General features: G+C 53.2%; 14 protein-coding genes and 1 non-coding gene across 15 annotated transcripts; 7 read left to right on the top strand and 8 right to left on the bottom strand.

Annotated features, from left to right (window-relative positions):
- Positions 1-301: 301 nt before the first annotated feature.
- SEPMUDRAFT_146454 (uncharacterized protein) lies at positions 302-3278 on the bottom strand. The gene is made up of 2 exons (XM_016903661.1): positions 3146-3278; positions 302-3089 (listed from the first exon to the last, which is right to left on the bottom strand). The coding sequence occupies exon 2, from the start codon at positions 2696-2698 to the stop codon at positions 1550-1552; it is 1149 nt and encodes a 382-aa protein (XP_016765537.1). The 5' UTR covers positions 2699-3089; positions 3146-3278; the 3' UTR covers positions 302-1549.
- On the top strand, positions 513-3278 carry SEPMUDRAFT_160687 (sugar isomerase; the record flags this gene model as incomplete). The annotated part of the gene is made up of 2 exons (XM_016907904.1): positions 513-594; positions 664-3278. The coding sequence occupies 2 exons, from the start codon at positions 513-515 to the stop codon at positions 1392-1394; spliced, it is 813 nt and encodes a 270-aa protein (XP_016765536.1). The 3' UTR covers positions 1395-3278.
- Positions 3279-3684: 406 nt separating this feature from the next.
- SEPMUDRAFT_146449 (uncharacterized protein) lies at positions 3685-8785 on the top strand. The gene is made up of 2 exons (XM_016903660.1): positions 3685-3892; positions 3972-8785. Exons 1-2 carry the CDS (start codon positions 3804-3806, stop codon positions 6796-6798), a joined length of 2916 nt encoding a protein of 971 aa, XP_016765535.1. The 5' UTR covers positions 3685-3803; the 3' UTR covers positions 6799-8785.
- Positions 3685-8925, bottom strand: SEPMUDRAFT_160684 (uncharacterized protein; the record flags this gene model as incomplete). Its single annotated transcript, XM_016907903.1, has 5 exons — positions 3685-3892; positions 3972-7081; positions 7135-7775; positions 7834-8800; positions 8885-8925. 4 exons carry the CDS (start codon positions 8923-8925, stop codon positions 6874-6876), a joined length of 1857 nt encoding a protein of 618 aa, XP_016765534.1. The 3' UTR covers positions 3685-3892; positions 3972-6873.
- Positions 8926-9270: 345 nt separating this feature from the next.
- On the top strand, positions 9271-10342 carry SEPMUDRAFT_146441 (60S ribosomal protein L1). The gene is made up of 3 exons (XM_016903659.1): positions 9271-9546; positions 9604-9797; positions 9857-10342. The coding sequence occupies exons 1-3, from the start codon at positions 9350-9352 to the stop codon at positions 10117-10119; spliced, it is 654 nt and encodes a 217-aa protein (XP_016765533.1). The 5' UTR covers positions 9271-9349; the 3' UTR covers positions 10120-10342.
- Positions 10317-12063, bottom strand: SEPMUDRAFT_146440 (ESCRT-II-domain-containing protein). The gene has a single exon (XM_016903658.1). It carries the CDS (start codon positions 11993-11995, stop codon positions 11312-11314), a length of 684 nt encoding a protein of 227 aa, XP_016765531.1. The 5' UTR covers positions 11996-12063; the 3' UTR covers positions 10317-11311.
- On the bottom strand, positions 10739-11152 carry SEPMUDRAFT_29975 (uncharacterized protein; the record flags this gene model as incomplete). The annotated part of the gene is made up of 1 exon (XM_016908459.1): positions 10739-11152. A coding segment is annotated over one exon (414 nt), but the record flags the coding sequence as incomplete, so codon positions are not given.
- A 356-nt stretch (positions 12064-12419) lies between the features above and the next one.
- Positions 12420-12521, bottom strand: SEPMUDRAFT_t1. Its single transcript has one exon. It is a non-coding gene; the product is annotated as a tRNA-Phe (tRNA).
- A 527-nt stretch (positions 12522-13048) lies between these two features.
- SEPMUDRAFT_146439 (calcium transporter) lies at positions 13049-14253 on the top strand (the record flags this gene model as incomplete). Its single annotated transcript, XM_016903657.1, has 2 exons — positions 13049-13344; positions 13402-14253. The coding sequence occupies 2 exons, from the start codon at positions 13052-13054 to the stop codon at positions 13961-13963; spliced, it is 855 nt and encodes a 284-aa protein (XP_016765530.1). The 3' UTR covers positions 13964-14253.
- Positions 13049-15328, bottom strand: SEPMUDRAFT_160680 (glycosyltransferase family 50 protein; the record flags this gene model as incomplete). The annotated part of the gene is made up of 4 exons (XM_016907902.1): positions 13049-13344; positions 13402-14250; positions 14301-14571; positions 14622-15328. The coding sequence occupies 3 exons, from the start codon at positions 15326-15328 to the stop codon at positions 13969-13971; spliced, it is 1260 nt and encodes a 419-aa protein (XP_016765529.1). The 3' UTR covers positions 13049-13344; positions 13402-13968.
- Positions 15329-15579: 251 nt separating this feature from the next.
- Positions 15580-17973, top strand: SEPMUDRAFT_146438 (Dynactin_p62-domain-containing protein). The gene is made up of 2 exons (XM_016903656.1): positions 15580-16023; positions 16085-17973. The coding sequence occupies exons 1-2, from the start codon at positions 15677-15679 to the stop codon at positions 17517-17519; spliced, it is 1782 nt and encodes a 593-aa protein (XP_016765528.1). The 5' UTR covers positions 15580-15676; the 3' UTR covers positions 17520-17973.
- A 588-nt stretch (positions 17974-18561) lies between these two features.
- Positions 18562-20745, top strand: SEPMUDRAFT_130158 (uncharacterized protein; the record flags this gene model as incomplete). The annotated part of the gene is made up of 4 exons (XM_016902342.1): positions 18562-19497; positions 19591-19734; positions 19788-20062; positions 20143-20745. 4 exons carry the CDS (start codon positions 18562-18564, stop codon positions 20204-20206), a joined length of 1419 nt encoding a protein of 472 aa, XP_016765527.1. The 3' UTR covers positions 20207-20745.
- Positions 20746-21252: 507 nt separating this feature from the next.
- Positions 21253-21816, top strand: SEPMUDRAFT_138098 (uncharacterized protein; the record flags this gene model as incomplete). Its single annotated transcript, XM_016902863.1, has 1 exon — positions 21253-21816. The coding sequence occupies one exon, from the start codon at positions 21253-21255 to the stop codon at positions 21814-21816; it is 564 nt and encodes a 187-aa protein (XP_016765526.1).
- On the bottom strand, positions 21257-23449 carry SEPMUDRAFT_146436 (uncharacterized protein). Its single transcript, XM_016903655.1, has 3 exons — positions 22201-23449; positions 22039-22143; positions 21257-21973 (listed from the first exon to the last, which is right to left on the bottom strand). The coding sequence occupies exons 1-3, from the start codon at positions 23315-23317 to the stop codon at positions 21849-21851; spliced, it is 1347 nt and encodes a 448-aa protein (XP_016765525.1). The 5' UTR covers positions 23318-23449; the 3' UTR covers positions 21257-21848.
- A 528-nt stretch (positions 23450-23977) lies between these two features.
- On the bottom strand, positions 23978-26678 carry SEPMUDRAFT_146435 (RabGAP/TBC). Its single transcript, XM_016903654.1, has 6 exons — positions 26139-26678; positions 25717-26064; positions 25498-25651; positions 25332-25423; positions 25054-25275; positions 23978-24912 (listed from the first exon to the last, which is right to left on the bottom strand). The coding sequence occupies exons 1-6, from the start codon at positions 26439-26441 to the stop codon at positions 24007-24009; spliced, it is 2025 nt and encodes a 674-aa protein (XP_016765524.1). The 5' UTR covers positions 26442-26678; the 3' UTR covers positions 23978-24006.
- Between the last annotated feature and the right edge of the window lie 1056 nt (positions 26679-27734).

The raw sequence follows: 27734 nt of genomic DNA, 5'->3' as shown, positions 1-27734 counted from the left end.
CTTTTTTTTTATAATCTATGACGAGCATGATCTTCTAAACGTGCAGGCATCGGGGAGTTCAACACCCCAGATAGCAACCTGGGGCGCCGTAAGGTAGGATTGAGGATCAGATTGTTGAATTATTGACTCGGGGAGATTCTAGGTATTACCTGTACCTGACCTGACCTACTAACCTCTGGGAGTACATGTAGTGAACCGCGGCGTTCATTTTGTATTTGTATTTGTAAACTTGTTCGCTAAGAGGAGGTATACATATCGAGTCATCATCATCATCATCATCCTCCTCATCCTCATTCCCATCCTCCTTTGTCTCGACATATTTCGTTCCCGGCATCTTTGTCCGCATACATACATACATACCTACCTATCATACACATACAGCTGTCGCAAACAAACCGCCGCTTTTCAAAAGCAAAGAGGAAGTTGTTGTTGTCAACGAACATCTTATCAACAACTTCCGCCCCGCTCCCGATCAATCCAGCTGTACCTGAATTTCCCCACTACCACACTCAATGGACTGCCCGCGGCCCAGCAAGAGACAACGCGTCTCCACGCCATTGACACCCCCTTCTCCCGTCCTCGAAAGCAAAAGTAGCAGCGCCGACGGCGGCCCATCATCATCATCATCGTCATCATCATCCCCACCACCCACCTCCTCCTCAGACCGCTTACCCAGCGTCCTCGAACGCGCAATCCACGTCCTCAAAGTCGAAGCCGACGCACTCGCACACGTCACATCCCTCTACGCAACCGACCAAATCGCCCAATCCGGCCTCTCAGCCGCCCAAGACGCCGTCCTCACCTCGCAAGAACGCGGCGGGAAACTAGTCGTGTGCGGCGTAGGAAAATCCGCCTTCATCGCGCGCAAACTGGTCGCGACGGCGAAGAGTTTGGGCATCAGTGCGAGTTTCTTGCACGCGTGCGAGGCTGTACATGGGGATTTGGGAGATGTGCGGAAGAGGGATGTGTTGTTGTTTGTGTCGTTTAGTGGTAAAACGAATGAGTTGTTGAATGTTTTGCCGCATGTGCCGCGCGAGACGCAGATTGTTGCCATGAGTGCGCAGAGACATCCGGATGATTGCTTGTTGTTGCGGGATCGGGATGATGGGATTTTGCTTCCGGCCCCTATCCATGAGAGTGAGGAAGACTCGTTTGGGGTCAAGGCGCCGACCACGTCGACGACCGTGGCCTTGGCGATTAGTGATATGCTGGCTCTCACCGTGGCAGACGCCATGCATCAAGGCAAAACGAGTGAAGTCTTTCTCCGCCATCACCCGGGAGGAAGCATCGGTGTCACGCATCGAGAAGTGGAAGCGATGAGAGCCATTGAAAACGAAGTGACCATGGTGAAACTGCCCATCAGTCCCAGCATATCTGCTGAGAGCGAGGATTGAACGGAATATGGCTGCCACGCAAAAAAAAACTATGAACCATAGTTGTTTCTCTGTACACCCAACAGATTGAGCAAATCATCTCCCCCGCCCCCGCCCCGCCCCTCTCGTCGTCGTTCCATGACTGTCTGCCGGAATTGGGGAACCTACCTACCTACTCAGAGACCGAGAGCAATCCTGCGCCAGCAATTCTCGATATCCGCACACAGTACCGTGAACGCGGGGTCTTGCAAATGATCCATCATGAATTTGTTCAGGGCCGTATCCCTGACTTGCGGATGTTGCGCAGCATACCTCTGAAGAGACACGTCTTGGTCCGACACGGCCACCTTGCCACTGTGATCGTGATTCTGCGGCACAGACGCACTTGCATTGGTATCGGGAGCTTCTTCGATCTCATGGGGGGCGTCCATCAGGCTGCTGATGCGTGGCATGCTTTTGCTTACATTGCGCGCCGCAACCGTTCGGCTGCCTTCAACGACTCGTTCCTTGGGGACCATGTTCCTTGATCCATGTCCAGCGTCGTCGAGTGACGTGAAAGTCATGCCCTCGCTTGTCGAGCGCGGCTGGCTCAGCAGCTCTTGCCCATCTAAGGTAGACCGTGCTGGTACTACTTGTGGCTCTGATTCTGCAGGCGCAGTAATGCCATGTTGCAGCGCAGACGTTGGTCTTGCCTTCAATGATTTGGGCATCGGCAGGGGTGGCAATTCCAGTGCAGAGCTTGGGCGCGAGCGGCTTGTCGTATTTGTTCCGTTATCGACAGGTCTGGCCTGCGAACGATCCCCTGTGATAGGCCGACTAGCAGGCGGCTGCGAGAGCGACGATGAAGCGGTCTCTGGTCGTCCTGGAATATCCGAAGAGGAAGGACTGACTCCATATGCACTGTTTACTGCGGCACGTTGCGTCTCGCTGCGCAAGTGTGCTGGCATTGAAATCCTGTCGTTGCCTTCAAATGCTGAAGCCATGACATGACCTGGTGCCTTCTGGGGCGCTGGAAGAGAGCTCACGGATGAGAATTGCTTATCAGTACCGGCCGTGGCAGTCTGGCCGAGCGATAAACTCGTAGACTGCAGTCCTGGAAACGGACTGCTGGCAACCGGCTGGTTGTGAGAAAGCTGTATTGGACTGTAGGTCCGAGGAGCTTGTACGCTTCCGAAACGCTCTGGTGGCGACGCTAGCGGACCGCTGGAGAATTTTGTTGTGTCGTTCTGTTGAGTGTGAGACGGAGACTGTTGACCCAGGCTTCCGAAGCTCATGCTTGGTGGCTGAAAGGGACTCTGCGCTACGCGACTATGAATGGCATTCATGGAGCTTTCTTGTGTTATGCGTGAACGAGCTTCCGTCGTTGGTGTGTCAAGCCTTACCGGGGCGGTATCAGGACGTCCCGTTCTTGGTCGTTGCTCTTGAAAGTCCAGACCTCGACGCTGGAGGATATGCACAACTTCACGACAGTGTGCTTCAGTTTGCAAACGGAGTTGAATACGCCGGGCCTGCGATCATTCAGCATCGTCTCTGTTGAGCAAAAGACCTGTTATCACGCACTCTGCCGTCCTGCAGGCGATACCTCAGGGCTAGCAAAGCCTCCTTCGTGATGCCGAAGATTGGCAAATGCTCTGTCTGAATAGTAGCGCCTCTCTGGCGGGCACTGGAACGCACATCATTGGCCATTTCGACATAGCGTGCGATATCGATTGTCTCCTTGGGCCTCCGTCAGCAATGTCAGGCAGGTCAGGAACTGTAACTATCATAAGTACTTTGTGCGTGGTCTTATCCACGATGCTGAGCGTGAGCCTTCCGTTGCTAATGTCGTCGCCTTGTACCAGGACGCATAGATTGACGGCACTGAAATGCGTCCAGTCGATGTTGCTTGACGTGGTGTCGCTGTCAGCATACGAGTACTTGAGTAGTGGTAGACACAAGTCGATGGGCGCCATAGTAGTCTCGGCCTCGATGTTGTAGCCGGAACGTCAGTGCTGTGCGGTTAGCGAGTGATCTGATTTGTAGAAAAAGACTCTTCGCGAGCCGAGCAAAGCGGTAGGTAGTTCTATATCGACCAGCGGGAAGACCAGACGTGTGTGTGTATGTGTGTGTGTGTGTAGGTGTGATGTTGAATTGAAGATGGGCGCTCTGCTGTCAACATATTTATATATATTCTTGGCGACTCGAGACGAGGCAAGCGCGATGCGGAGCACGAAGGTGGAGCTGGCAGGAACGATGGTTCGCGCTTTTGCTAGGTGGTATGTCTCTGTCTACCTTGCATGTCCATCTACCACCATCTATTCCTCCCCTCTCCATGATTGCCGCTGTTTGCTTCTGCATAACCTCACTCTCCGACACATCATGCGCCTGAATCCTGCCGACCATTCTCTATAGCTGCGCATCTTCTCCGTGTAGCGCAACCTGCACAACACCATGGCTCCCAAGCGCGGCCAGAGCATCGAACCGACGCCGGAACGAGATGAATTCATGAAGAAACTGGCCGCCTACCACGAAGCACGAGGGTAGGTTTGGTTGCTGGCGCCGCCGAAAGGAAAGGGGGAGATGTGGATGGAGAATAACAAGCTGATGCGCATTTGCCAGAACCACTCTCGAGACCGAGCCCAGGATCGGTCCACGACGCGTCGACCTATTCAACTTGTATACGCGCGTTGTCGGCGAGGGCGGCTACGATCTCTGTTCAGACACCAAGGCCAAACCGTTGATGTGGCGACGATTTGCGGAGGAGTTCATCGGCAAGAACCAGTATACCGCAGCGCAGGCATTCCAGATCAAAAACGTCTACTACAAAAACCTATGTGCATACGAGATCAGCACCCATTGGGGTCAAGAGCCGCCCCCCAAGCAGATCCTGGAGGACGTAACGGCGAAAGGAGGCAATGTGATGACGCGCACTTTGGACAACTATGAGAGGCCGAAGCCGCGAGAAGAAACGACGCTCAACGGCGAGACGAGCGATGGCAGTCCTGAGCATCGCACGCCAAAGGAGGTCAAGTCAGAGCTTGTCGAGGAGCCGGGCAGCGCGACTGGGCGCACTACGAGAGGACTGAGACAGCAGCCACCGCAGCGCGTTCTTTTCCAGCCTGATGCCAGTGCAGTTCGGCAGGCTCGTGCGCATCCACACCCGCCTGGCGCGTCGCCGACACCTGGAGCCACCGTGAACGGCGTCACTCATTCATCCTCGGCTACTAACGGCGCGTCTTCCACATTGGCATCGTATGAACCACCACAGGCATATCCCCTTTCGCTCAAGCCTGTGAATACCCCAGCCAACAACCCCGATCACTATCGCAATGAGCGGAAGCGCAAACTGGACGCGAGAGCCGGGCCCCTTGCTAAGAAGTATAAGAATATCATGCTACCAGGGACCGGATTCATTGGGCCGAACATATATGTGCGTGCGCAGCTCGCTCTGCAGAGTGGCATGCCAGAAGAGGAACAATACGCGCTCCATCATCTTGTTAAGATCAGCCATGAGCGTGGCGACAAATACCGATTCGATCAATTCCCGGGATTGGCAGAAGCACTCATCAAGAAAACCCTCCAGGTGACGAGCCTCTTCTACGACATTGATTGGGATGTCATGTACGACGAGGAGTTCTTCGCTGGTGACGACGAGACACTCAATGGTCTGGATGGGACGCCGGATATTCTGCAGAAGCTCAGATCGCGACTTCCCATCGTGTCTGAAGACACCGTGGTCGACTCTCAATTCTGCACCTCGATGAGTCGCGTCACTGAGGCCGGTCTCGTTCTCCGCAATATGAGCCTACAGGATGAAAATGCAGCTTATCTCTCACGCCTTCCGCTCGCGCAAGACCTCATCGCAGTCGTGTTAAACCTGCCTGAACATGCAAGTGTGTCGGAACTGCGGCACCACATACTTGACCTGAGCGAGCAGGTCCTCAAGTACGTAGATGTCAGCCCGTACAGTGCCGTTTATCAGGGTCTGCTACGACACACATTGGGGTGTGATCGGGGAGCAATCGCTACTGCGCTGCGATCCATCAGCAGAATAGCCATGACACATCCGTCACCCAAGCGCCTAGAGGACATTCCTGTGTCGCTGTTGCGCCGCATTGTGGACTACTTGCATCTGGAAGACGAAGAGCTTCGTTCTGCTTGCTTGGACCTTCTAGGCCAATACACGTCATTCGGAGACAATGTGGAAACACTTGTACGAGTGGCAGATGTGGAAGCCCTCGGGCGCTCGCTGAGTCGACTTGTGTTGTTTACGGCCAGAGAGTACACGGAATCACGACCACCCCGGCACCGAGAGATCGACGACAGTGTTGCCCCAGTGCCCCGACTATCAAAGGCACTCGTACATGAACTTTTGACGCTAGAAGAGCCCGAGAGATCGTCCGAATGGCTTCGAATGTGCTTCTTGTCTGATCCGAACGCAGAGATGACGCAAATATCCTTATGGCAGGCATACCAAGGAACTTTTGCGCCACATCAAGCGACGCATCCGCATCTCATTGCTGGAGACTTCATCAAGAACGTCAGCAATACTTTTCAGGGCGCCACAGCTCAGGTGGCCGGTTCCAACAAATATGTGATCAAAGGCATCAAGTCGAGAAAAGCTCCTGTCGATACCGGCATGCTTGCTGGCTCTACAGCTGCTGACAAGGACAAGGAGCTCATACGCTGTCATTGGAGGATGTCTTATCCAGTCGAAGGTGTCCGGGATGCCATTACCGGGCTTGTCTCAGCTCCAACCACTCGTGAGATTGAATGTGCCGAGTGGTTCAGAACGGGCCAGCAGATCCACGAGCACATACTAGCCAGTCATCTGCAGATTCCCAAGAAATTGAGCTCGGCAGAGGCGGACAAGATGGATGTAGACATAGTGCCTGCACGCTCGACTCCCGTATCCGTGAATGGACTTACCAACGGGGATGCAGAACACTCCTGGACAGCCTCTTTCGACTTCAGCAATACGGATCGGGCTATTTACAGATGTAAATGGTCGGATTGCACGCATACGTGCACTGCTCCTGAAAGAAGCAAAGTCTCCAGCGCATGGGTCTTTGCGAGACACATGGAGACTCATTTGCCAGAGACGGACCCGTCCAGACTGAGACATAACCTACCACCGGGCGGCGGCACAAATACAAGTGGCGATATCACGAGAATCTCGATGCTCGAAGACGAGGATGGAGATGCTGCTGGTGTTCCGCTTCGAGCAGCCTTGGTATTACGGAACCTGGCTCGGTTCATGCCAAAGGCCGTTTTGCCTATTGGTAATCGAGCAACGAAGGCTGGAAAGAAGACCCAACATGACCTCATGAGCGCTGTCTTTTCCAGCGAAGTGAACGAAAGGTTATTGTATGCGATGTCTCACGGCCATGGCATCAAAGACTACGTTGGCGCGATATTTCGAGCAGTCAAGGCGAACAGCACCTGAAATATTCCTCCCTGGCCTCACCATGGCTAGGATACACACTGTTGCAAGGTCAAACATCCTCTTACTGGCTGTTGCCTAGTCTCTTTGTGCCTTCGCCAGCCGCATGATTCGTGACCAGACACTGCGTCTGACGAGACTCCAAATGCCCTCAGCCACAGCATAGAGGAAGGTCGGGTGCCAAAGAAGAACGCACGTGCATGAGAAGCAAGCTGTAAATGCCACCCAGTATGTGGTCAAGCTATACTCCACGTGGCCGAGCGGTACGGAGAAGTAGCCTGTCATGCTGTAGCATGTCAACAGAGCACACGAACACGAAGAGGTAGTGGCAGGGCTTACAAAGATACAGGCAGGAAGAGAATCGTAGCCTTTGTCAGGAGCAACGCAGCTCTTGTAAGTCGTTCGACGTGTAGAGACTGTTGGTAGGCTACCAGGGAAAGATTCTGCCAGCCCGCATCAGCCTCATGAGTCATGTCATCTACGTGAATGTAGTCCAAAGAAGTGGGAATGAAGAAGCTACTTGCCATCGCGAGCAAACTTTCTTTCTGTTTCATATACTCCTCCACTTCCTTCAATGCATAGAGGTCTATCAAATCTCTCAATCTTCGAAACCTGACGAGTGCTGCCCAAGAGAGGCTGACTCCAGAGGTGCTCTCATCTTCTCGAAGCAAGGACTCATCATTCATTGGCGGTCTGACCGTCGCTGTGGATCCGCTGTCGTCGAATCCCGCCACTTGACTATTTTGCAGGCTTGCTAACGTGTGCTCTTGAGGTTCGAGCAATCGATCGATAATTCGTAAATACGCGTCATAATGTCTTCGTAGGACCCCGAGTTCGTTTCCAATTCGGTCAAGACGATCGACGTGCTTGAGAGTGGGTTGCTCCACCATGGATTTTCGCAAGTTGGCGAGCTCGACTCCATATCTGTTTCCTTTTCTCGTCACCATGGTGTACGAGTTTTTGAAATTTTCAAACAAGTACTGGCGCATGGTCAATCAGCATGGCAGTATGCTATTTCAGCAGAGGGGATCGACGCACATAATACAGAAGCCCGGGGGCGTCGGACCTGCGATGAGCATCTGGGGAGGAACCAAGGCGGGTGCGAATGGGCAATAATGTCAATGGGTCGAGCAGTGGCTCCTGAACTGCGCTCAGGGAGCGAAAAATGTATATCGGATTGCGGCGGGTCTCGATGAGGATTCTTTGTTGCAAAGCCGTGTATGCTCCTGCCGTGTCTGGAAAGGGGTCTTCGGTAATGGAGATGACGGTATGGTCCGTCGTAATGATTAACCACGTCCAGACTCTCGTGCAATGCGGAAGACGGGATGTTTCCAGGTGAGCTTCGACACCGCCATCTGACGTATTATCGTTGAATGTTGCTCCGTGCGTCCCATAGAGGGAATTGAAACCTGCACATACATATCTTCGACCCATGTCGATCGACGCGTAGTGCCAGATATCCGCTGCAATCTTGAAGTGGTTGCCTTCCGTCATACTGCCTCCGCTTGAGGAAGATGAATGTACCGAGAGCTCGTCTACATCGCTGCTGCCAGAGCTATTGACCTCGAGCGACGCTGCTTTTCGGCGCAAATGTGGGATCGTGTGGACGGACCTGTTTATGTTCGTTCTTGGTTCATCATGGTGAGACTGCTTAGGGTCAGAGCACATCAATGCTAGAAGGCGGGGAGAGAAGTCATAATGCTGCGCGAGCACTTCGAGCAGCTTTTTCTGCTTGGTGGGGAACCATATATTAAGCCATCGCGTTCTCAGGCATTCTGGTCTTTCGGCTTTCATCAATGCCGCGACGCCACCTGAATCGATGTCAATGCCAGTCCAAGCGGTCTCGTCGCTGAAGTCCAAAACAAAGTTCTTGGTGGCATTCGAGCGGACGGATTGGACGAGTTGTTCCAGGCTCGATGGTTCGTCCAGGCAATAGAAACTGTGTTGCACATTGATATCTTCCACGGACGCGTAATACTCCTGTGCCCTTGGGATGCCGCCACGACTGATTGTCGCCATGGCTGAGATCAGAGCATAAGAAGACCCGAGGGACATTATTCGGGCTGTATTTGAAGGTGACCATTAGTACGTGCGTTGGTCAAGTGCCCGGCTGTAGATGAAAGGTGACATTTTGTCTCGCCCTCTCTACCTCCTCTAGCATAGCATGTGATGTGCCCAGCTGGGACACTGTATCGGCGCCGGCTCGCAGCTAAAAGCTGGTGCAATGCCCTTCTGACAGTACAGGGCCTCCAGCGAGGCGAACAATCACAAATGATGTGACTCCATCGAGACGACGTGTACATGTCATGACGAGAATGAAAGAACCATCGCCTCAGTGGAGGTTGGGAGGGTGGCAGGTGGTCCAGCAAAAACGTGACCGAAGGAAGTTAGACTCATGTGGGGTATACTTACTACTCTTGGCACACAATTCTCACTCGGCCCAATTTCTACCGCCACTTTCTCTTCCTCTCTTCACGACCGACCACCATACACCGAGTTACGCGAGCCGCACCAATAATTACTCCTAGAGTACTATTGGAAGACCAAAGCAATCATGTCGAAGATTACGGTCGCTGGTGTGCGTACCAACGTGCAGGAACTGCTCAAGTACTCCAACGAGGAGAAGAAGCGCAACTTTCTCGAGACTGTTGAGCTCCAGATCGGCCTCAAGAACTATGACCCTCAGCGTGACAAGCGTTTCAGCGGCACCATCAAGCTGCCAAAGATCCCGCGCCCAAACATGAGCATCTGGTAAGAGAGGACAACGGGGACACCACAACCGGAGAAGCGCCACTGACCTGGCTGCAGCATTCTCGGTGACCAGCACGATATCGATCGTGCCAAGCATGGAGGAGTGGACGCCATGTCTGTGGAGGATCTCAAGAAGCTGAACAAGAACAAGAAGTTGATCAAGAAGCTCGCTCGCAAATACGATGCATTCATCGCTTCCGACTCCCTCATCAAGCAGATTCCTCGTCTGTTGGGACCTGGTCTCTCCAAGGGTAAGCCCGACTTCATGCTCCGTCTGTCTGGTACAGAGAATACTGACACAATCGCGCAGCCGGCAAGTTCCCTACCCCCGTCTCCCACGCTGATGACCTTTCCGGAAAGATCGCCGAAGTCCGCTCGACCATCAAGTTCCAGCTGAAGAAGGTGTTGTGCATGGGTGTCGCTGTTGGAAACGTGGACATGACCGAGGATGAGCTGATTGGCAACATCATGTTGGCCATCAACTACCTCGTGTCTCTGCTCAAGAAGGGCTGGCAAAACGTGGGCAGCTTGGTCATCAAGGCCAGCATGTCCCCACCTAAGCGTCTCTACTAGATGCATTTCCTCTGATGAGGCGATCGCAGAGCTCGCTCCACGTTTGAGTGAGCGGGAGGCTTTCTGGGCTGCTTCGAGCGCATGTCTCTATCCCCATTGATAAAATAGTGCTGCTCGCCTTGACTGGTTGAGTAGTCAATAGAGCCTCGAATCATCCAGATCTGCGAAACTTTGTCTCTTTGTCGTGAAAATTCGTGGTAAAATGCATGCTATTTGAATCGAGTACCAACTCATATGTCTCCCAGCTGGAATTACTGACAATGCTTGAGCAACGACTCTACAACCTACTTACTGCTCACGCTTGAGCCTAGCGGATCTACGACTCCCTCTCGTTTTACGGCATTCTCTACCGTCATGCCACAACAGACGTGGATGTAAGCGCAATTCAGCTTATTTGGTCCACCAATGTGCCCTGTGACTCCCCTTCTGCATGCAGACCTTTGAATGCATCAGGCGCAATGAAATGTTGTGACTACGAAGAATCTTGCATCATGCAGACATTCGTTTGATGCAGCGTTGCTCGTAGATTTGGAGAGTCAGCGGACTCAGAGTCCCTGTGGAAAAAAGGCCTTCACTGCATTTCAGCAAAGAAGATGGAAGCTCAAGGGATGCTTTCGTGCTTTGCGTCTTCCACGAAGGCCAAATCGCCTGTGCTGCCGAGAGATGCAGCGACAGCTTCCTCAATCAGGATACCCATCGCTATAAGCGCAGTCTCATCGAGGCTGCGGAAGTCATTTCGAGTTTGTCCTAGGGCTCCCGAGTCATAGAAATCGGATGCATACGCATGAATGGCTTTGAGCAAATCCGAGTCCGGCAGTCGCTGATCAGGAGGTAGGCAACGGTGCGCGAAGTAGTCATCGTTCTCTGCGAATCGAATAGGTGCATCCGCTTTGTTGTACAGGACTTGGTCCGGGGGCAGTGGATTGCCTCCTTTATCAAGCAGTAAGCCTTCGTAGCCCACCCTGCCGGCAACCGCATCATATACGGTCGCTCGTAGCTTGCCCGATCTTCCATCCAAATTCTGCGCCCCATCGTGCTGATCGGCATCATTGCTGGATGTGGGAGCTACACGAGAACGCTTAGGCCTGGGTTTGGCAGTTTCGTCCGTACTTGACTTCCTGCTTCGCCGCTTCCCACTAGGTCCATGATCACCTCTGTTTTCCCTGACAGGAAGTTCTGCCATGTGATTAACTCAAAAGAACTTCACGCCCGCACTCTCTTCCTGCCCAAAGATCTGCGCTTTGCCCCGTTTCACCAGCACGTTCAGCACCTTTCGCAGGAGGGCCTCGTCTATGTCTCTCCACTCTTTGCCTAGACTTGCTTCGCCTTCCCGCAGCTCGTAGACAGTCAAGACAGCGCCCTTTTGGCCAGTGTCTTCGACGAAGGAGTATATCAGATCGGCCCACTCGGCCGGCGTCTTCCAGTAGATGTAGCAGGTCGTGCTAGTCTCACCACGCGCGGTTGGGGGAATCCACTCTGCGGCCGGCCCGTTGGCAGGTTGGCTCATGTAGTCGAGGACAGCGCGAATATCGGCGGTCTTGAGGCTGCGTGCAATGGTCGAGTTGTGGAAGAGATCGGCCGGCGGCGATGAGAGCGACAGGCGGAAGAGACGGTGGTGCGCACAATATCCCGTGATCAGGGTGGCCCACAGCTCGAGCTGGCGTGCGCGTGTCGTCAAATTGGGCTGGAGTGTGTAGAAGGGTGGGAAGGAGGCATAGCTGGGTATGCGGAACTGGTTCTCGGTCGTGGTCGTCGTCGTCTGAGCATCCGGGGCAACAGACGTCGTCGACGCTGTAGCGGTGACTGCACTCGCACTCACTGTGAGTTCCGTCGGTGACGGTGGCTCGGACGATGCTGTGGAGCTCGTTGTCGCCATGTTGGTGGCATTGGTACCTTAACTAGGTACGTAACAACGTCGTCGGTCTATAATGCTGATGATAGGACGTCAAATCCGTTCTCCATTACAGCCGAGCCACTTGATACCCGATGAGAGTTGAGCAAAACAACGGTCGCCGCAGTGGCCGCCTCAATCTGTCTTCCAATCGAATGCATTTTCACTCTTTCTCATAGAAGTAGCTATCACCATGCATGTGTCTGTCCATACATTACGTCCTGCGCAGCGTTCTAACATGTTGAGAGAGGGTTTGAACTTTTGTAGTGGATGCTATATTGGCAACCCCGCACTCACAAACAGGTACCTACCTACCTATACTCTCCCGCCCCGTATGTCCATCTTTCCAAATCAGCTCGAGAAGATGGCCAGGCGCAGCAAAACAATACTTGCTGCAAGCAAAAGAATTTGTCGCTTCTGTGGATCGAACACAGTACCTCCAGATACCGCACAGAGTGGGACGACTGTAGTGAACTTCAGTCTGGCGCTCTCCCAAGTGAGCTAAAGCGACCTGCAACATTATGTAATCATGTGGCTAATTAATTTATGAATGTCATCCTCTTTCTGCCGATGTATGACTGGGGTATCTCTAGCTTCGGGGGACCAGAAAGTTGGCTGTTTAAATTATTCAATGAGTTATCGGGATGAACAAGCACTTTCTAGCTGTGTTGTAGCTTCATTCTGTGGATGGTCGCAATGCAAGGTAATAAGGCTAAAAGTCTGTGGCTAGCTGAAGAAAAAACCGGCTTCAAAGAGTCGTTGTCAAGTCACGAGGAATGTCATCTGCACACAAGTCACGGCTACGAATGGTCGGTGTAGAAATACTCACGAAGGGGACTCACGTAATTCGATACGCTTCCTTGATGTGCTCCCCCAATGACCTGACCAATCGGAGTGGCTGCATCTGCGATTACTTCCCCAGAACCTTAATTCCATCACTATGAGACGCGAGCTCGCTGGATTTTTCGAAGCTTCGTGAAACAACCACAACAAAACTGATTGTACTACCTCCGTACTCTTTGTTCACAAACGACGAAAAAAATGTTCCTCACTTGCATCAAGAATATAATCGTCCCAACGAAGCGAGATGGAGAACATCAACGACTCCTCGAAGCCGAACGTGGACAGCAGCCATCAGTCAACTCTGGCACTTTTACCAATGGTTTTGGCGACAAACAAGACGATGCAGAAGCTCAACCACTGGCGAGGGGTCTTGTAAGCGCCCGGGTCGTGTCCGATGCGACGATAGGCTTGTCAGATGGATTGACGGTTCCTTTCGCACTGACTGCCGGCTTGTCAGCTCTGGGCACTACCAATCTAGTCATTTACGCCGGGTATGATATGGATGCCTTCCATATGTCTTGATAATCAATGTGCTGACTAGAAGATAGCTTTGCGGAACTCGTTGCTGGTTCAATCTCGATGGGGTTGGGAGGATACCTGGGTGCGAAAAGCGAAGCAGACGCATACTTCTCAGCACTCCAACATACCAAGGAACTCGTAACAACAAATCCTGCGGCAGCCTGCGACATGGCTCGATCGACGTTCCAGAAATATGACATCAGCGAGTTGGTCCTCAATTCGCTCATCAAGGACCTTGAACGCGATTCCGATAATTTCGTGGACTTTGTCATGAAATTTCATTACCAGCTCGCGGAAGCTGACTTCACCCCGTCTAGAGCTTACGCATCTGGCTTTACGATCGCTAGCGGCTATTTCCTCGGCGGACTAGTGCCGTTGCTGCCGTACCTCTTTTTCGAGCACATTCGCGAAGCACTGTCCTGCAGTATAATCGTCATGGCTATTGCCTTGTTTGCATTTGGATGGCTGAAGACCAGTGCGGTCGGGGAACGCAGTCGATGGGTGTGTTTTCAAAATGCCACTCAGATGCTCATTCTCGGGACGGTTGCTGCTGGTGCCGCGATGGGTTGCGTAAAGGCCATTGGCGGCTAAACTCTTCATTGTGCCTTTTTGGTGCTCGAGACTTTATACTGAAGCTGGACGTCGTCCACAAGAATACCAAGCATCCAGCAATTTGTCAGGAAGAAGAGGATACTGGCTAACCAGAGGCCTGGCACGAAGGAAGAGTTACCCAGAAACTCCAAGACGAAGCCTTGCTGCAGCCAGATGGCTTGCCCAGCAATCCATAAAACCAGAGCCACCGTTCCAAGGCGAGGGTTTTTCAGCAGGGAGGAGGACGGCAGGTGAAATGGCAGGAACACCATGTACCATAGAAAGTACTTCGGCAAGATCAGCCTAACGCGCAGATTTTGGAACGAAAATAACTGACCTGGCTTGTGCACACTTTGTTGAAGGTGACAAACGCGAATGTCTGGATCAGCATCGTGCTTGCTAAATCAACTTTTGCGAGCAGCAAAGGTATCGCAAGCACGACAAGAGAGAGCTGTGGGATAAAAGCGAGTGACTCAATTCGAAACCCAGCATTTGAACCGCGCAACGAGCTCAGATGTAGTAGTGTATTGTACACCGAGAAATTGTGTCTGTGGTCGATACGCGTGATGTGATAGGTGTAGCTGTGCTCCACAAAGGGCTTGCCATATCTACCTGGTTCAGTGGCATCACCACGATTTTGTAGAAGTTGTGGACTTACATGTGATACATAATAACATTGCACGCCATGAATGCTGCGAGGCTAGACATGATCAGGAGTATACGATCTCGGTTGACGAGAGCTACGAGTTTGTGTAGAAGCAATGGCAGCCCCCGTGAGTTGGGCTTCTCCGGACACCCAAGCCACCAGAATATGCTCGCTGCGTAGATAAAGGGATAGATCTTGAAATGGACGCTGAGTCCAAGCAGACTACCTGCAAGCAGTATTCGCTTGCTCAGCGCCGCCCAGAGCATTGCCACGACGAGCACAGCCAGCAGACCTTCAGAGCTCCCACGAGTGCTGATATTAGCCACCATAGGGTTCAACAGCCAGATGCTGGCGAACTTCAGTGAACGCTCAGCTTCCAGGCCTTGCATGCGCAGGATGCGGTAGGTGAGCCAGCCAGTGACGACGTCCCCGATGGCAAATAGCGCCTTGCCGAATTCGAACCAGATGCCATGCCAAGTGGTTGGTAGTAGCAGCCATGCTAAGAGCGGTGTGTATCGGTATGTTGCGCGATCGTATGGAGAGCGCTGACGCGAGACATAGCGAGCAGCGTCAGTGAACACAAGATAGTCGATGTCGGTGTACTTGATGGCGCTGTGGGCATCTTGCCAACGTCCATACAGCAGTAATGCCGCACGGACGAGGACCGCAAGTGAGAAAATGACAGACGGCCGCCAGAAAGCACGGGAAGCGCTGCTCATGTCGTGTTGGTGGGCCGGAGTGCGCAATAGAAGGTCGTGAGTGATGTCCAATCGACTTCGGAAAGGGTGAAGAAGGGGCTTGCTTGGCTTGGAAGATGATTGATGTGCACCGGCACCGGCTCCGGCTGACGGATGCACTCCCGATGTGCCGGTGGTGGGGCGGAGGCTCTGCGAGACTGCGACCATGCGGTGGTGTTGGATCGTTGTACAGTACACTCCGTCCCCCAAAGGCATTCACTACAGCCTCCTACCTTACGCCTCACCCGACCTGGTACCTATGCCAACTCTCTCAACGGGCCTCAATGGATCGAGAGCAATGAACCATCTTCACGCCTGTCGCCACAGATAATGGCTTTAGCATTTCCCTACGCGCGATACGGATGCCCATGCAGCGACCATGCTGGCGCGCCAACGCCATCGACAGCCCTCAAGCGCAGCTCGAAGCATATAGCGGCCGAGGCGGACAGCGGCGTCCACGATGATGGCTACGGCGACGATGACAGCGACGATGAGACGTTCAATCCCCACGAGCCTCGAGCGGCCTTTTCGCTCTTTCCCCTCGATCAGCTTCTGTACTGCGACGAATGCAATGCCACACGCTGTGCACGGTGCTGCAGCGAGGAGATGATGTGCTGGTACTGCCCAAACTGCATGTTTGAGGTGCCCAGCAGTGGCGTCAAGAGTGACGGCAACAGGTAATGTGCGATGGGACTGCCGGGGCTCTCCAGCTATAATGGACGTTGATTCGTGCTGCAGATGTGCACGGCAGTGTTACGACTGTCCCTCGTGCCACGCAAATCTCGCGATCACTGTCGTTGACAGTGCCAGAAATCGCCAGGCGGGTGTGCACCTCCGACCAGCAGACAGCGCGTCGCACAGCGAGTCCTACTTCCTCCTGTGCCAGTACTGCGACTGGAGCTCACTCGACATTGGTGTACGCTTCAGCAAACCGACAAAGGTCACGGAGCAACTCAGTAGATTATGGAAGGCAAAGATCTCGAGTATTGCTGATCAAGAAGGCAAGGCAGCCGCACCACAGCCTGCTGCAGCACAGCACGACGCAACCTTTGCAAATCTCGCTCGCTTTTACAAGGAGCAAATGAACGAGTCCAGTGATCAGACCAACCCCTTCTCCAACAGCCCATACAGCTCACCTGCGAATCTGGCCCGCATTATGAGCATATACGGCGGACTATCGTACAATGCTCTCAAGAAGAGCAGAGAAAAGCCGCAACCAATGCGAGAAGCTAGGAACCAGTCAGAAGGCATCTCCACGTTTGCTCCTGGCGAACCCTCCTCCGATGATCAAATTCTGGAGGCGATGAGAACACTCGGTCTGCAGGGCACGTTGACAGCATCACAGCGCTTCGAGTCACCATACAATCATGATGCGCGACTCATTGAGCATAGTTGGCCCATGGCCACGAAGCTACGAGTTCGTAGGGGAAAGCGATGTAGAGCTTGTCGGCAGTTTCTTGTGAGACCCGAAACTAAGCCGGATCGGCTACGATACAAGATTCGCTTGATCGCGTCGCAGCATATTCCTCGGCTCCTGATCCGACCGCTACAGATGACCGGCCCTGCCCCCAACCTGTCATTCCAGCTTCGAGCCGAAAGGATGGACGATGTCAGACTTCGGGCCTATCAGACCCAGCAGTACGTCTTGACCGTACGCAACCCCATCTTTGAGACTGTCAAAATAAGCCTTGCTACTCCCGCCACCACGCCGGGTCGAGTGGCGTCTAAAGTGACCATCCTGTGCCCGTCTTTCAGCGTAGGCCCGTCGGGAGACATGTGGGACGAGGCGCTGTCTCACTCGACCACCAGCGATGGTAGCAGACAAGCCGCGATGGCGTCTTTGACGGGATCCGTCGACGCAGATCGTCAGCCCGAAGCAGGTAAGGTGTGGGAGCGAACACGCAATTCGACTTCGATCATTCTGGAGGTAGTTCCCGGTGGTATCGACCGAGCACCCAGCATTGTATCCAGCCGGGACAATGAACGAATGGAGGAGCTGGCGGAAGACGATGATGTTCTCGAAATCCCCATTTACGTCCGTGCGGAATGGGAAGCGGATCCCAGTGGACACGAAGCATTGCATCATGGTGAGAAGGCCAAGCCCAGCGAGCGTGTGGTGAAGGAGCTTGCGTACTGGTGTGTGCTCGGCATTGGGCGCATCGTGGGAGGGTGACAGTGCGAACGCCACAAGGACCGATATGCACTGCAGTGACTGCACCAGCATGTCCCGAGTCGTGCCGCTCCCGACATTCTGGAGTCGAGACGGATCGGATGACGGGAAGCACGACTCCCAGTAGCGTCATCAATAGGCGACCCAATGATAATGGCTACGTAGAGCATCGCATCACATCGCATGCGGAAACAGGCCAGTCGTCGACTGCGCAAGTCGATGAGAATCTGTGTGGTATCAGCGACGGAAGTGTTGGCGTCACTGGAGGATGTGGAGCAAGGGCAGATGTTCGGAATAGATGTTGAAGACCGGTGCTTCCGCTGCCACCACATCACTGCTACGAAATACTTGATCTGCTCTGTGATGATGAGGTCCTTGAGATTCGTGTACAGACAGCACTTGATCAATTGCTCTCTGCCAAGCTCAACGTCAGGTAAGATCAGAAGGAATCTTGGAAGCATAAGTAAGGTAAAATCCATGTAGCTCCGATGCTCTCCAGTAGCGACCAAAGCATGCCAACAAGGTCACAGACGACCGATGATTCGATATATGGCGTGTGTGGTGCCATGCAATGTGGCTGTGTAGTACCTATTTGCCATGGGCTCTGGCAGTAATACACGTACACGTAGGAGTCACTAGGAAGATGTAGTTGGTAGTTCTCTGGTGAGTGAGGCGCCCCTCGCATTTCGCAGTCCGCCGTCGCTGCCGTCGTCGTCGTCATCGTCCCGGAATTCGATATTCGATTGCCTCATCAGCCTAGACCTCCCATTAGTGCTCTTTCCGCTTCCAGTCGTCTGTAACTAGTCCTCCGTGGAGATTGACAAGCGTGAGTTGGCGTGCACGGGAGACGGCCGTGAGGTTAAGGTAGTGACTAGTGATTATCCCTCTGCCTCGGAGCCTAAAAGCAGGAGGTATGATATGGACGTGGACGCTGCCCGTGCCCGGCCTCCGTTCGCATCGTCGTTCGCGTTGGACGACCATCAGGAAGCTTGTCTGCGTCGGCATCGCTATCTACGTCTCGCTGCACCTCGTGCTTGGCTTCGGCATGCCCTCCCTGAGCTCCAAACTGCCTCCGTACAGCGGCAAATATGCCGTGGGCCTCGTGGACGTCGAGGTGCCTGTCTCGCAGCCAAGACATATCAGCGAGGCGGTGCTGAAGGAGACGGGCGAGGTCGCCTTCAATCTGACCACCGTGCTCTTTTCGCTCTACTACCCGGCCGTCCTCAACGACGCTGCCTCGTCCCCGCGCGCGCCTCGCCATCCCTGGGTCGAGAAGCCCATCTCAAGCACTGCCGAAGGCTACGCGCGCTTCGCGAAGTTCAACAACAAACTCTCCAGGAGCATCTTCGCCTTTGCCCTGTGGATGCTCGCGGGCAGCACTTCCATACCAGCCCATGTGGACGCCCCACTCCATGGCAGTGGCAGCGGCACTACCAAGACCCACCTGGACTATGAAGCCGAACATCCCTCGGACGACTACGGCCTGCCTCGCTTTCCACTCATCGTCTTTTCGCATGGTATTGCCAGTTCTCGCACCAGTTATTCCCAGTACTGTGCCGAGATGGCTTCGCGAGGTTTCATTGTCGCAGCAATCGAACATCGTGATGGCTCGGCTCCTGCTACGATGATCCACAGTAAGGCAGGTCAGAAGCTGCGTTGCCATTTCAATGCCGCCGATTTGAAACCTCGGCCAGAACTCGCCGCGTTCAAAGCTGCGCAGCTGAGTATGAGAGAAGCTGAGGTTGCAGAGACCGTGCGTGTCTTGCGTGAGATCAATAATGGGCGTGGTCGCGCCGTTTACCAGTCCAACATGCGCACAGAGGGCGTAGAATTGGCCGCATGGCGTGGCCGCATAATGTGGGATAGAATTGTGATGGGCGGACATTCATTTGGCGCCACTCTAGCTCTACAGGTCCTGAAAGAGCCTTCCGAGGCAATGCCTTTCGTCGGGGCAATTGTATTCGATCCTGGAAAGCACTCCGTAAGTACAAAGGGGTTGCTAGCCTGCCACGAGCCATACACAGCACGATTCAAAAGATGTGAGACCATGGCTGGTATGCTGACTAGTCGGTAGGGACCACTACAAGACGATATAAATGTGCCCCTTGTGATTGTCCACAGTCAAAGTTGGAGCTCCAAGGTATCCGTATTTCACGGAAGACCTCATTTTGAGGTCGTGAAAGACCTTGTCAAAAAGGTCAATGAAGATAAGAAAAAGGTGGGCACTTCAGCCTCCATTGGTGACACAGACTAACCCGAAAATTCTCTTAGTATGCGTGGTTCATGACTTGCAAAAAGAGCTCTCATGCTACTGTGACTGATGCTCCCCTCATTGAACCATTACTACTTTCCTGGAGTACGGGCTCGGCCATTGGCGCTCATGATGGTGTTCTCCAATATGTGAAGATCAGCCAACAGTTCTTGCACTACCTAAAAGACGGCCACCGTCAATCGATCCTGAGAGAAGCAATTACACACCACACTTATGATGATCCCAATCCGAGGAAGGTAGATCCCAAGATTGGGAATTTCTGGCAGATTCATATGTAAGCACAATGGAGCTGAATTGGGTGGTGGAGAAGATCAATCTTGCTGTTGTAATTGCTGACTGTTCTCTCAATCCTAGGAGCCCCAGCGTGGACTGTCCTGCCCCAGGATATTGCGGCCTCGATGATTCAGACGACGGCTGAAAATACATCGAGTACGACAGATTCACCTAACATGATCGAGATTCATCATCCAGACTAGAATTCGGGAGATGTCCAATCTTCCAGAAGTGGCTCCTAAGCCTCGCATATTATACCTTGCTTTGGCCGGAACATACGCATATCATTGGCACACAGTAGCCGTCAGATCGGAAGGATACAGAGAAAGTTACCTACAGCACCTACCTTATATGGAGCAACCAGAATTCACCACAGACAGGATTCCAGGCTTGCGGCCAGGAGAGATAGCATTGGATTACCACTGCATCGATGAAGACGACGACGAGTAGCAGCAAGCAAGCACACTTTTCACCTTGCCTTAGCTCAGCCTACCTAGGGAGTTCGTTGCTTGCGCAAGAGGAGGCTACTATATATACCTACCTTTCCCGTATACATGTTGTTTATATACCTTACCTGCCTATTTTAGGTGCAAACCAAACCTACATCGCTCTCGCTACACTGCACTCTCTTGTCCGTAGCCTAAACATCTATAAACATAATGATATCTATATATACCTATAGGACACGCAATCTTCTGCTCGATATATCAATAGATGGTATAGCGATATAGCTTGTTGAAAGTACGTGCCAGTACTAGGAGGTAGTACTATCTCCTAGGTAGACTAGACACATGAAGTGGATGTATGTGTACCTCTTCCAGGTTGGTTACACAATCTTGGACGCATCCACGTCTTTCCTGTAGAGAGCTTGAAAGCATTCGCCTGCATCTTAGTAGTAGGAGATAGGAGGTAAGGTAGGTAGGCTAAGTAGGCAAGTAGGGTAGGTAAGATAGGGACCAAATAAGATTTCTTGCCGATCTTGCCTATATTCATCGAATGTCCAATACATCATCGATCGACCCGAGTGTTGTTGTTCTTTACCTGGTATCGTGCAATCGGTAACGACCAAACATCTCCAAGGAGGAGCGACTTGCACTGCTTGCTTGCTGTCTCCTACGGCGCACTACTACTACCTACTGCAACATACCTACTACGACTCAGGTATATGTAGAGTTGTAGACAGATTCGACCATGGCAATTCTGCAATACCTCTTCTTCTGGAATCTCAAAACACCGCAGGATAACCGGTGGCATCCGCAAATCGGACAAGATCCCAATAAATATATCCACCACCACAACCTTCCCGCATTCCTGCAGCGTACAGACGCCGAGGCCACGCTGGTCGATGCCGCTCCCTTCATTGCGGGCGCAGGCGGCCTCCGACATGTCTCGCAAATTCACCACTTTGGCTTCACCGCACGTGCCTCTATTTTTCGCAATGCAAAGACCATGACTGCAATGCACAGAGCGTGCATGGTCGTGCCCTTAATATTGGTGGCGCAAGCTGCGCAAATTGAATATCGCACCTTCATCCCTCGCTGGTGTCACGAAAGAGAGCTCTACTACCGCGATGAAGCGGAAGTCAGGAAACACGTGGACGTTGGTGCCTGTATAGGGGCCGTAAGTTGGATCTTTAGACTGACGTGGAAGGTGGGTGCTCGGTACTGGGCGCCAATTGACGTTGTCATCGGTGGAGGTCTATGCGATCTGCTTCATAGAGAATATATTAAAGCGCACACCATTGAGACGCGGTAGACACACAAGTCTATCCGTCTGGAGGGGCTTCATCAATTGCCCAGAGCTACGGCTCGCTTTCGTCGGAGGAAGGAAATAGTCGGAGGTTGTACTATCTCATTGAACACAGCGGTTCCATAAACGAGCAAGGCGAAGCCCAGTACTTGCAACCATTTGACTGGAAGTTTCGTTAGCAAGCGTGTCCAGATACAAAGACTCCCCGCCACACTTGACAGGACTCACATGTTTCCCAGCCGAGTCCGAGGCTAACGAGCCAAATGAACAGCGTGCGGCATGTGTCTATCGTGGATCGTGATGTTGCAGAGATGACGCGTGTCACAGACAAGCCTGTAAACACATCAGTCCGCGGCGCGCATTTCGTGTGTTCCGAGGCTTCTTGCTTACCGAAGAAATTGAAGCCTCCGATGGAGATCATAATGAGAATCGATGTCAAGCCAATAGCTCTGTAGTGAAACACCTCGTAGAAGCCTTCCCGAGCATCAAAGTACCCGCCTCTCCCCGCGTCTGTTCTACCGACGAGGGCATGCAGTATTCCCATACCGAGCAATGTCACGAGGAATCCAAAGACGCCTTCCCAGCCTACGACCCTGATGGGGTCCATGGAATACCTCTCCATGATGGACTCTTCGACTACAAACTGGGTGGCAGTGAATATCTGAGCACATGCGATCAGGACAAAACCAATAAGTGTCTCCCTCGCGGTGTGCGCTTCGAGAGTCGATGCCGCCCCACGTATGCGGAGAGCGGTCTTGGCGAGGTCATTCTTGGATCCGGTGTCAGTAGCACCGGGTTGAGGCTGAGCGGAATGCTGCTGGTCGAGGACTCCGGCCAGCCCAACCACAGCGACACCAAGCACAACTATGAACAAGCTTGCCCATTTCCAGCCACCCAGGTGACGCTTCAAGAAGAGGACACTGAGCAGTCCAACAAACAGCACAAGAGCTCCGCGGGTCATTTGGTAGATGGACGCTGCCACAAACAATAGGCCTACGTTCATCAGAGTGGTGCCACAGATGTCGCAAATCGCTGGCGCCGCAAGGAGAACCACTTTCCAGCCCTGCAATGGGACTCGTTGTCTATGTTCAGCATCAAAGACAGGCTTTGCGATGATGTTTGTGGGATCCACGAGCGTCTGAGAAGACGTAAGTGCAGTATTGACCTCCCCATCGTCGTCGTCATCGTCGTCATTCTCGGCGTCGCTGCCGTCGTCCATCGTATCGCTCGCTCTTACAGACTCGTAGGCAACTTCGCCATTGGGCGTGGTGCCGTCGGAATTTCGCAGCAGGCGATAGAGGTAGCCCACGAAAACAACGATCCAACAACCGCTCTCCCCGACGAACATCTGCAGCGTTTGTATCACGGGCTGCTCGAACATCTTGGGGCGGTCGGTATCGCAGTCTCTCACGCACTGCATGTCCTGGTATTTGGTGAGGAGAGTGTTGCAGACTCCCGTAACAAGCATCATGGTCACTAGCAGTGGTACCATTGCACGGTTCGACATGGCGGCGGCGTCGATGATGGCGGCGATGAGGGAGTGGAGACGGGTATGGGTGTGAGTGATGTCGGTGAGGTGTCGAAGAGACGGGAGGTAAGATCAGAACAAAGCCCGTCACAGTTGGAAGTTGTAGCACACGTCTCCCAATGTTAGCATGACAAGAGCGAGGAGGAAGTGAAGGTGCTGTACGGTGTACCTAGGAGGTACGTAGGTAGCTGCGGTGTGAGCTGTGAGCTTATCTCGTGCCGGTGTCAGCTGTCCTGGAGCGCAGCGCCACCTGTCGGGTGCCACTGTAACTGTTTATTAGGTGTGGCCGTGCTGAGCTGCGCCACTCATACCGCCGCTGCACTGCGCTGCTGCAGAGCTTCCATTCTTCAGGTCTACCTGTAGGTACCTACCTTCCTCACAGCTTCCTCTTCAAAAGTCATAATAAACTCACGCTATGCACAAATGGTCCATCCATACCACACCTCTGTGGTCCTATGCACGCCGCTCCGCTGGGTGTGGGAGATGGTGCAGCGAAGTCAGTCAACTATACATGTGTCAACTACAAACTCGACGGGCGAAAAGCGACATTTTGGAATGAAAAAAAAAAAAAAAAAAAAAAAACAAAAAATTTAAAGTAGCTCATCTCATTCAAACGAGCAAAAGATGCACTGGCCTCCCCTCTGATCATGCTAAGAAGCCGTCTTGGCCTACCTTCTGTCGCCTTTCGCTCTTTTGAGACTGCCAATATCAAACTCACTATCACTCAGCACATCATTCGATCCTGCCTTCGACCCTGGTCTTCCCGATGTATTGTCCTGTGCACCAAACAGCGAGCTGTGAGGGCGGGATGGTGGAGGTGACGCTTTGGACCCTCCTTGTCCCAGCATGAAGGAGAATGAACTCTGTTCAAGAGACGGTCGGAGCCGATGAGTCTTCACACCGGTAGTGTCGGATGACTGACTGCTACTTAGGTCGTGAGTCGCACGGACTCTCAATGTGGGCGGCTCAGGTTCGTGAGTGGGATGATCCCGTAGCTCACCCTTGCCGTCACGCTCGTTATTGACTCCGCTGGCTTCCCCAGCATAACTGGAAACGTCATGCTGTGCCATGGTAGTACCCGGTACATTATTGGCATCACCTCTCCGTTTGTTGACCTGCAATGGTTGTTCAGCAAGCTGTAACGATGGTTGCTCAAGGTATACCTGAATGTATTGCACTTGAGCGATAGCGGCGCTCAATTTCTCCACATTGTTCCTGTCATGGGCGTGATCCTTGGCCTCGGCCACGGATCTTTGGTATTCCCAGAGCTCGTCCACTGCGCTCGCAAGTAACTCTGACAACTGCTTATTGCGAGTCTCGAGTTCTCTGACCCTGCCTACGCTAGACTGACGCCAGGGCGGCGGCGAAGGCGTTTGTGCCACACGAATTTCCTGTGCTTTCTTCTGAACCTCATCCACAGCATTCCGGACTCCAATCCCCAGTTTCTCTCCCTGAGCGTAAATGTTCTTAGCAGTTGTCTGAAGAAGGCCCTCGATGCGGGGTTGTCGAATAGTACGTGGAGGCGACAATCCAGTACGGCCCGAGAATGCCGTAACGTTTCTTTGCAGTGCAGGCTACCAGTCGTTAGTACAGTGCACACCTTCAAACGATGCTTCCCTGCCTATCCCTAGTGCATTGTGCTACGCCAAGCGAGTGCGCCTTCAATACCAGTAATGGAAGTCACAGAATGCCCTCTCGCAATTGGTGCGACTTACAGGCGTGGCTGGCCGATCTGACTTCAGCAGGGGTCGTCCCATGTACTTGAGCACACAGTAGCTTCCACCATCGACATGCATGTGCGCCTTCAGGTACAAAGCATCAAGTCCGAGAGTCTGGGCAGGTAAATCCTTGTCCAGCTCAGGGTACCGCAAGAGGAGGCCTAGAGCGTTATTGTAATCTGCTTCCAACAGGTGCCATCGGATGCGCAGGAGCATCGTCTGTGTAAGCAAGCATGCGATTAGCACATACCGCGAATGAGCGTGGGCAAACTAACCAGACAGATGTGATTTACTATCTCCAGAGACGCATCTTCGGCGAAGATGACATCCCACAAGGCGAGCACAGAGTCGAACTCAAATTCTCGACCTATATTGCACATGTGCAGATTAGTGGAGTGCCGCAAACGGCGCAAGGTTCGCGTGCCACATGTGCCTGCCTACCAAAGAGTAGCCGGATCCAACGAATCAAGAAGACTTGCGGCAACACATCGAGGCTTTGTAGATGAAGCATGAGCACTTTGTCCACTTGCGGTAGAAGCTCCTCGAATATGTGTCTACTCCGTGCCGTGATTGAAGCTGGACCGTCGGATAGGTACTGACGTGCTGTCAGCGTGCTGGCTGCAGCAGCGTTCGACGAACGAGTGGTGCAGTGGAACTGACGAAGGTTTTTGCGCTTTGCATGACTTGGCCAAACACGGCGAATGAATCATGCTCGATATGCTCACTATCAAAAACGGCTTTGATGATGCTGTCCTGGTGAAAGGCTTTGCTCGAGTTGTCGAGCTCTACAGCGTCGTTTTGGATTACGAACAGGACGTAGGCAGCGATCTCGTGCATGCCCTGCCTGTAGCCTATATCGGGATTGAGCTTGCAGAAGGTGAATAGGATGTCGGACAAGATGCGCTGGTTCTCGGGCTCTCGGGTGAAGTCGAGCATACAGCGCTCCACATCTTGCAAGATCTCGGCGCGCAGATCCTCATCCTTACGCAGTTGCTGCCAGGTGGAATTCTTGCATGGGTTTTAGCCCCGGTCGTGATCAGTTACAACAAGCTCCAGCAGTTAGCTGTAGGGTGCATTTATACCTCGGTGTCTTGACTCAGCGGATCGAGCCCCGCCGTCTCAGCATCACGATCCTCGACAGAGCGAAAGAAATGAGCATGTAGCGAGTTGTATGCACTCCGAGACGACGCCAGCACGCGCTGCCACTCATCGAGATCGAGGGTATCAAAGAGCAGAAAGGCCTTCCAACAAGCGGAGCGCAGGCCGCGCGTGGCGACGGACGAGTGGCCATCGGGCGAGAGGCGAACGGCATCCTTGAGCTGACGCAGAGTTTTGTACTGATGAAGTTCCTGCCAACTGGTCCTCGCATCCTCGAGACTGCGCATGATGGCGATGGTGGGTAGGCGGGCAGTCTGCTGAGCTGAGCTGATCTGGACTGGGGCTGGACTGAGCTGAGCAGAGCATGGACAGCACCGGCAGGCCCGTAGTGCGCAGCAGAAACAAGGGCACAGGCGGCAGTTGGCGGGTGGTGAAGTCTACTGGGAGTGACGACTATCGGACGGTGAGCGTGTGCATGTGCATGTGCAGAGAGAGAGTGTGAGAGAGAGGGAGGGAGATCTGCGACAGCAGACCGAACCTTGGTCCTTGGTGCAAGTGGAGGAGGGAGTTGGCACAAAACGTCCCTTTTGCTGGTGGTATAGGCCAGTGGTATGGGCAAGGGTATGTCATGCGCCTCGGGCCCACTTTCGCTCAGCGAGGACCAATCAGGAGCATGAGACCCGCACGATGCGGCGCGTGGCGCGGCGTGGCTTGGCAGAGTGTTTTGCAGCAAGTCCCAGGCAGACGGTGCAAAGGACGGAGGGTGGTCTCTTTTGATTATTTCATACTTGCACCCTGGTCCATCGACGACGACGACGTTGTGGACGACGTTGTAGGCACTTCTTCTGCTGATGGAACCTCGAATGACACCTCATCTCGCGCCCTGAGTCGCGGCCACCACGAGCACCACGACGACCAGAGATTGCAGTAGTCAGGCGCCAAGCGCCGTTTGCTACAGGAGATTACAGTCCAATACTGCCCAGTAGTGGTGAAAGACTCAGAGGACTCAGAGGAGTATACTGCATTAGTCTGTATACGGTAATGGTAGTGGCAGTGCTGTGGACGGGGAGCCCTGGTATGCACACTGGGCGCCCGCAACGCCATGAAAGTGAAGTGGAAGTCGGCATGGGAGTGATGAGACGACGTGCGAGGGCGCCCATTACTAAGGACCACCAGCAGCGTGTGACCGTATACGGACGGTATGCCCTATTATTGACTGCCACTACTACGGCCTCCTACGGCCTCCTACTCGTCAGACACCCGCACGCAATCTGCCAAAGTCAAACACAGGGAACAGGCCTGTGTCGTTGTCACCGCCGCTATGGCTGCGTGTAATGTGTGTATGTGCGTGACTTTACACCTCCAGCACTGAGCAGCAGCGTGGCAAGGCAAAGGTATAGTAGGACCTGCTGCCGCCCTGCCGATAACTTGGCCATTCACTTCACCAACCAACCCAATCCAATCCAACCCAACCACACTCTTTTATACAATTCCCCCTCCCCCCACCCAACCACACTCGTTTAAACACACTCACTTCCAACCCAACTTACCAACCACGCTCTTTTGTCCAATCCCCCACC

Source organism: Sphaerulina musiva (genome assembly GCF_000320565.1).
Source record: "Sphaerulina musiva SO2202 unplaced genomic scaffold SEPMUscaffold_1, whole genome shotgun sequence".
NCBI classification, from domain to species: Eukaryota; Fungi; Ascomycota; class Dothideomycetes; order Mycosphaerellales; family Mycosphaerellaceae; genus Sphaerulina; species Sphaerulina musiva.
Note: the sequence above shows the minus strand (reverse complement) of the source record. Positions and strands in the feature narration are given on the sequence as shown.